Source organism: Sebastes fasciatus, chromosome 17 (genome assembly GCF_043250625.1).
Source record: "Sebastes fasciatus isolate fSebFas1 chromosome 17, fSebFas1.pri, whole genome shotgun sequence".
NCBI classification, from domain to species: domain Eukaryota; kingdom Metazoa; phylum Chordata; class Actinopteri; order Perciformes; family Sebastidae; genus Sebastes; species Sebastes fasciatus.
The window spans coordinates 8,331,841-8,340,050 of NC_133811.1; the positions used below are offsets into that span (position 1 = coordinate 8,331,841).

Genomic DNA, 8,210 nt, shown 5'->3' on the forward strand with positions numbered 1-8,210 from the left:
TTCTTTTACCGCTTCTGTTTAATGGATGGTACATATTCATGGCGGTGGGTCACCTAATTGGTAATATGTAGAAGGTTAAGGACATTTTTAATTGTCTCGTAATGTTTTTTAAAATATATTTTCTTCCATTACAGAGGACGTGCTTCCCTTCCATATATAGTCCCAACTCAGTTTCTTGGTGTACTTTTTATGTGGACTCAGTACAATCAGGCACAGATTGACTTTGTGCTGGTCTTACACATTACCAACACACAGTGTATCCTTACAGTATGTAAATAACAGCTGAGGCTCTGCTAAGAGGAACACTGTTTAACAGGTTGCTATGGAGACCAATTAAACCATGGAGAGACATCCATCGAGAAGCAGCCATCAGATTTGGCACACCATCTGTTTCGCATCAAGCCTTCTTCCATAAAGAACGATTACAGTACTTGGCTGCATTAGCACATACAGTAAGTGCTCAAAAACAGTGATAATTTAGTTTTTAAAATGTCATGATGTTAAAGTTTTTTTAGTTTTTTTAGTGAAATTACAGTGGTTGCAATAATACTACAATAATACAGGAGCTGCTGTTGTTTTTTCCTGGCAGTAAAAAGGGGGAAACATAAAAGATGTATATATCTACACAGCAGGTGGATCGGGGATATCACAAGCAGGAGGCCATTGGTTCGGTCGACATTAATTTCATTTGGCAAGAGCAAGAAAAACTGACAAAATCATACAGGTTTTACAAAATGTTGAGAAAATAAAAGTGCATTGAGAAAGATAAATCTGCGACAGTTAGTTTCATATCAATATATCAACAGGCACAATAAGGTAGACCTCAATTCCCAATTGGAGTTTCAGTTAATCAAACATTAATCGGAGGCAGTGCGTAACATTACATCATGTTACTTGAAAATACAGTTTGGTAATCTACACTCTATTGTATTGGCTTGGAGGTATAGGCTACATGTACATTATATACCGTATATCAACGATAACAATGAAGATAACATGTACATACTGTTCTTGCACAGTGTGCAAAGGTCAACACGCCCCTGATAAATACTTTTTTTACATCCATCTGGAACCTCTCAGTGACTTTCAGACATGTTTGATATTTGAGTTGCTCACGGCGAAAGTATAGTGAAAAGAGAATTTGATCACCCGATCATTAGTCAGCGTTGCACACATGAAACTAGAGCTTCAACGATTAAACGATTAGTTGTCAACTATTAAATTAATCTCCAACTATTTTGATAATCGATTAAATGGTTTGAGTAATTTTTTAAGTAAAAAAAAAAGTCAAAATTCACTGATTCCAGCTCATCACTTTAAGACATTCTAAGGTGTAATCTTGGGCTTTGAGATACACTGATTGATATTTTTCACCATTTTCTGGCATTTTATAGACCAAACAATTAATCGATTAATCGAGAAAATAATCATCAATGAAAGTTATCGTTAGTTGCATTACTGTTAAAAACTAATCTGGAGAAAGAAAATAAAATGTTGTATGTTAAGTTCAATTTATGGTTATAGCTATATAATGGTTAAAGCGTCTGATATAGAAATATTTAATTTGCTTTCCATTACTGCAATATCACTGCTGCAACCACTAGTGCTCATTGCCCCTTGTATCATTATAACTTCCAGTTATCTGTATTTATTTGTATTTCTGGATATATATTCAACTCTACAATAGCTTCCTGTACACTATATATACTGTATATACTATTTATACAGTATATTAAATAGCCACTGGTTCTACTGTATGATACTTAGAGCTGCAGTGATTAATCGATTAATCGGTTTCAGTCATTTTTTAAGGAAAAAAAGTGAAAAATCTCTGATTCCAGCTTCCGAAGACCCTTAAAAACACACTACAGCTGAATCGATTAATTGATTAGTTGTCAGCTATTTCGATAATCAATTCATTTGTTTGAGTAATTTTTTAAGAAAAAAAAAAAATGAATATCTTTGAGTTGTGGACAAAATAAGACATTTGAGGTCTTTGAGAAACACTAACAACTAAACAGCTAAATGATTAATTGAGAAAATAATCCTCAGTGAAAATAATCGTTAGTTGCAGCTTGACATAAAACTCAAGGAGGTTATGAGAGAAATTGTGCTTTCATAAAAAAGATTATTTCTGCCTCCAGACCAGATCCGTCTTCAAGAGATGTTTGTTTAACTCAATCCCACCGTCTTTACATCAGTAGTAGGCATTGTTATCTCCCATACATTATCCCGGTACCTTTATCTGTAATTAGTACACTCATGTAACCCCCAACATTCACTTTTCCCTCAAAAAGGCACAATCAAGATTTCCAATAAGACACAATACAGTGATTACTGACATCCTAATACTATACATGATACAAAACAGTCATGTATACTGCATGTCTAAAATAAGACATATCCATTGTTAAGACTTGATTATATATTACATCCCTCATAAAAAATATGCAGCTTTCTTAAATACAGTCTAAGGGCAGTGTATCAATATATGTAAAAGTGCTATGTAGGGAACTTGGGGATAGTAGAACAACAACAAAATGCGTCTGTGACGTTGAGAACAGTAACAATCACAAGGTCATACTCAATAAGCACCTATCTACTTTCTGCTAAAGTTTACATAAACTGTGCAAACAATTGTCTCTCAAGGCACAATGACAGGCCCCGCATGTAACATTGTTATTACACTGTAAAATTGTAGATCTAAAAAAAATAGACATTACTAGTTTATAGTGTAGAAGTTCAATTATGAAGTTGATTTTTGCCTAGGAAAAATGTCGCCACAAGAAGTGATCAGTGTACAGTATTAGTAGTTTTAAAGCTAGAGTGAAGGTACTGATATCATATGAAACTAGAAAACCTAAGGAATCTAGGAATGCATTGGTATCAACCATGTCATGCTAGCTTGTCGGGAAGGAGGCTAAATAACGCTCCAAAGTTGGGCTAAATTTTGGCGAGGAAAAACTGACATGGCCATTTTGAATAATTCATTCATTCATGTTTGTTTCTGATTCATGACTAGAAGCACTTGACAGACAGTGCTGAGCTGTATCTCAACTTAGTCTTTCAGATGATGTACACCACTTCTATGTGACATCTGCTGTTGACCTGCTATCTCTCCCTAAAGACCCTCTGTACCCCCCTAAAAGAGACAAAAATGGGTCTATTGTGGGTCTCAGAGGCTTAAACCATTTCCATAATTATCACTTAAAAACACAAAGCCATTAGTTTGGAGTGAAATAGGCCCACAGCATGAATCAGTCAGTGACTTTCAAAATATATAAAATAAATACTTGCACATTTTCAATGCTATTCCACATATTATCCCAGTATAGTAGGATAAAAGATTAAAAAAAATAAATCCCAACAACCGGACAATTTAACAAATCTGACAGCATGTCATGTTTCATTATCTGTAGTGATCTTATAAATGGTCATATACGGTATAGGCAGTGATTTTGATTTATAGAAAAAGAACCAGCCTTTGCTGATAAATGAACATTATGATACTGCGAATGCTTCTACAAATTCTACTACAAATTAGTACCAAAATACTAACTCCTAATATCATTGTGTATCCTTCTTATAATCTACCACTTCCAGTGAAACGTTAACAAACTTCAACAGCTATTTATTTCATGCTGCTTATAGCCAGCAGCATACAGTATAATTAGTTCCCTTTCTATCAAACAGTAAGTCTGGAAGGTAAAGGCACATGAATGCTTTTGCATATACTTCCTTCAACAACTAATATATTATTTGGACTTGGCTTCCAAATCTAGTAGTCGTTTAGCTTTCCTCAGCATGAAGGCAGCAATCAGCGCGCATACGACCAAAGTGACAACGTACAGTCCCACAAAGAGAGCCGCGTCGCCGCTCCCGTGCAGACGCGTATACAGCTCCCTGCGGCCCACGTAGTCGAGGTGGGAGGCGTGGATCTGACACAGCGTGCAGCAAGATAGAAAAACGTGGAACAACTGATGACCCTGTCCCACGAAATCGCACCGCCCGGGGAAACAGCGTTCTAGAAGAGGGCAGGTGAAGAAGAAGGAGCAGCTGAGAAAGAAAGCCACCTGGCAAAAGTGATAGATGACGGCTGGGTCATCGCCGGCTGTAGACCATGACAGGAGTCTTTGAGCCACGGGACTGCTGTCCCACATGTAGGCGAGCGCCGAAGGCACCACCTGACACACCTTACGCACCCACGACGGTAGGCTGTGGCTGCAGTACTTGCCGTAGCAGCATCCTAGGCATGACTGACAGCTGAGGAAGGCGGCCAAGGGCATGAAGATCCCGTGCACGTGTCTGTGCAAGCTCTCGTCCACAGCGTAGTAAAAGTGAGCTATGGCGCTGCCGTACTGATACTGCGCCACCCCGACATAGTCCAGAAAGTAGAAGATAAAGTGACACAGCTCAGACTTGCCACCCAGTAGGTGAGCCACAGCACTGAATGCCGAGTAGGTCAAGGAGGACAGGACGAGGATCAATAGAGGCCACGAATGAGGATCACTAACAAAGTCCACGGTCTCGGCGAGTTGCAGTAATTTAACCAGAATAACTAAAAAGGCCAGCAGGTGAGTCCAGATGTTGATGGTCTCGTTGTGGCGCTGGAATAAAGACAGGAAGTAGTAGCGCCAGTTTTGGTTGAGCGGCCGGTAGCCGGTGCAGACCTGGCGCTCCCTGAAGTAGGAGGGAACCTCGGTGTCTCTCACGGTGCCGGGCATGGAGGGGGCGGCCTCGGTCAGCATCCGGGGAACCTCCCTGATCTGCTGCAGGCTGATGAACACTCGCCCGATTCTCTCCATCACAATGGTCGCCATAACGGACAGTAGCTGAGCGATGCACACTGGGATCCTGCAGAGATAGATTTTGAAGTGTTAACATCCACAACGTCAGCTCAGTTAGTCTGTTTGCCATGTTGTTATAACTAAGTCTAGAATGTTACCATGCTGATGAGTGGCTTCATCTACATGTTGGGTAAACATGTAACAAGCTTCATAGCTTTGGAGTTATTCTTTTTACTGATACAGGTCTCCATTAAGGATGAATCTATCATTATCTAGTAATACCAAGTGAGAGCAGGGGCCAGTTGCATAAAAATAGATAGTCTTTGTCTTCAATATAACTAGGTCAGACTTAAGTCAGACTTAACATAAAGCTTCCCTATTAGTGACTAATGTAAGACTGACTTTAGCCTGTCACACAATGCATTATGGGTGAAATAAGACACTTCACAGAAGATAAAAACTTGCGGATGCAGCAGCGACACCACTCCAAGTAGTATGGGAGAAAATAACAGAAAAGGTCAACAGCGTAAATCCTATTCAAGAATATGGTACAAGAATGGTGAAAAAGTTATGGATTAAAAGTTGAAATAGTTGGGTAGAAGTAACCAACACCAATTATGTAGAAAAAAATGGCTGCAATCCCTCCTTTCCTGTTTTGTCTGACTGACTGATGAAAACCATCGTTTGGAGGACAAGTAGTAGTATAACTGGTATGACTGGTGAAACAGGAATGGGTGAAATTTAAAAGGTATAATAAACTAAAAAATGTGTGTTGGCTTTCCAACAATGTAAAAATTGCATTGTAACAACAGAGAAATAATCCACCAAACACAAATCTCCAAACTTTTTTTTCTGAGTTTATGTATGTATGTCGAAAATGCGGAATGTATGTGAAATACGGCCGCTTTGCATCTAACAGAGCTAAAGGGGGACTTGTACCTCGGTATCAGAAGCCGAGGGGCGTGACAAAGCAGCGACAATTGACCACCTGAACGGGCTGCACACAGGGTCCGAGATTAACACCCGCCAAGTGCTAAATGCGGGTAGATTTTCCATTTGGTGAGTAAATCTCAGAAGGCTATCCGCAACAAAGGCGGGTATACGTTTGTACCAAAATAGTCATGTAACAAAAAAACTTTACTCGGTTACACTGAGAGTCTGTACTGCGTTTTGGTGTAATTTTGGGTGTGCTGCTTCTGTCCTCTGCTTTGCTCAGCTTTTCTTTCCTTTCTTTTTTACACAAATTCCGTCATATACCGTATATAATAGCCTATACCCGGTGAAATGTCAGGAAGGTATGGAAAAAAATAGATACCGCCGAAGCCTAGTTTTCAGGCTTGAATCAATATACCGTCAATATATTTAGATTACGTTGTGCTCTGACCTCTTCTCTAAGTTCGTATTCAACATAACTTATTATTCCAATGCAATGTACTGAAACAAATGCATGTGGGACACAAAAAAGGCAATTTATTATTTTGGCAGGTAAAATATATGCTTTGCCGGCGGGTTTTTTTCTACCAGTCCCCTTGGCCGGTGAGTCAAACAGTTCATTTCGGACACTGGTTGCAGACCCTGAGCACTGTTACTGGCTGCAGGTTACATAAAGGAGGTTAAGTGGCATAAAGCCACTTTGCAGAATAAGAATAAAAGAGAAAATACATGCAGTGGGCAGGGTCTCTGCGGAAACAGACACCACCAGGGGCAGAATTGTCTAAACATAGTTTTTTAGTAAATAGTTGCATATTGTACCTTTAAGTTGAACTTGACAGCAGGATAAAAGGTGGCCCCTCCTTGAATTTAGTGCCCCTTTTTTTCTGTCCCTGTCTCTGGAAAGAACATGCTGCTGTCTGTGTGCTGAATATCAAACCATCAACCCATCAAACTGACTCCATCTGGCTTCACTGAACCGAGTCCTGTCCATTTACCCGTCTATCGCCTGTCTGCTACTGTAAAGGTCTGTGAAGGTCTGTGACTGTAGGACCGAGGCAGGTCACTAAAGTTCTGCCTCAGCCTCAAACAGACAGGCGGAACTTATTAAACCTTAGTGCGCATCACTTTCACAGCTGACATGTTTACTGACTATATAAATGGACCCACCTTGTTGCCTCTAGTTGTTTCCTTCAGTGTCCGCAGCTGTAAAGACCTCTTCCTCCTCCTCCTCCGCCCTCTGACACAAATATTCAACAGATTGAATCTTGCTATGTGAAGTGAAGGAAAAAGACAACGTCAAGCTATGTAACGACGTTCAAACACAGCCGGAAATCAAATGGGTTTACCATCACAAATAAAAGACTCTTCTGTAACATCATCCCATTGTATTGTATTTTCATAATGTGCAAGTTCATAGCAACGAAATAGCAGTTACTGTATATACAAAATAATATGCCATGTGGATAAACACATGCAGATTAGACTTAAATAATAAAAATTAATAATGATAAAAATAAATTAAATCAATAAAAAAAAAAATTTATTATTATTATTAATTATTATTATTAATAATAATAATAATAGGCTACTAAAAAAAATTGAGTTTTGAAAATAAGTTAAAAAAAATAATTAAAATGTTAAAATAGTTATAAAGTGCTTTACAATAAAAACAGAACACATTTAACACACAAGGATAATGAAATGTACTGACGGCCAATACCTATACACATAAAAAAAAAACAGTCAAACAACTAAAATGTGATAAAACATAAATAAAAATGTTTTTATTGCTGAGCTTTGGTGGCAATAACTTGCACACAATTTTACTTTTGTGGAGCTGATGCCTGGTTATTTAAAGTCAATAAGTGTTTTATTTTGAAAAGTGATACCGGAAACCCTGCTGTGTGTGTATCTTGCTAGACACCGGGTGGCTTCAGGAGGAAGAAGGTGCTTTTCTATAAAGTCTAGAAAGAAACTATACCGAAAGAAACAGAGACAAACAGAGACATGTCAGATGTATTTATATTTATACAGAAGAAAGGCCTTCTGTAGATGTTCAGGCTTTAGTTGTGGGCTAAAGGAAGTTGTTTAGTGGCGTGTTCATGTGCAAATGGCCATACAGTACCTATATCACGTCCACCGTGCAGTGAAAGGTATTCAGACTGTGTGGGTGTGAACTCTTGCAACATTCTTTGTCAGTGAATCTGCTCGGAAGTTTACACATACCTTATACACAGTACTGTATACTTGAAGTGAAAAAAAACAAGTGCCAGTACTCCCCTTATTCACATGTTGGTGTGTGTATCAGCCGGTATCAGCAATCTCTTCCAACTTATTCCTAATTATTCATTATTTCTTTAAGCATGTTAAAGGTCCCATATTATAAAAAAGTGAGATTTTCATGTTTTTTTTATTATAAAGCAGGCTTAAGTCCTATATAAATACCGTGAAAGTATCGAAACAGTCAATTCACAGGGAAATACACACAGT

The 8,210-nt window shown here is 38.6% G+C and overlaps 1 protein-coding gene across 2 annotated transcripts; it reads right to left on the minus strand.

Annotated features, from left to right (window-relative positions):
- Nucleotides 1-667: 667 nt before the first annotated feature.
- Nucleotides 668-7,049, minus strand: paqr7a (progestin and adipoQ receptor family member VII, a). 2 transcript variants are annotated; one of them, XM_074613206.1, is made up of 2 exons: nucleotides 6,888-7,049; nucleotides 668-4,854 (listed from the first exon to the last, which is right to left on the minus strand). In XM_074613206.1, exon 2 carries the CDS (start codon nucleotides 4,818-4,820, stop codon nucleotides 3,756-3,758), a length of 1,065 nt encoding a protein of 354 aa, XP_074469307.1. In that variant the 5' UTR covers nucleotides 4,821-4,854; nucleotides 6,888-7,049; the 3' UTR covers nucleotides 668-3,755. The 2 variants fall into 2 exon arrangements, with proteins under 2 accessions (XP_074469307.1, XP_074469308.1); XM_074613207.1 differs by lacking the exon at nucleotides 6,888-7,049 and adding an exon at nucleotides 6,540-6,874.
- Between the last annotated feature and the right edge of the window lie 1,161 nt (nucleotides 7,050-8,210).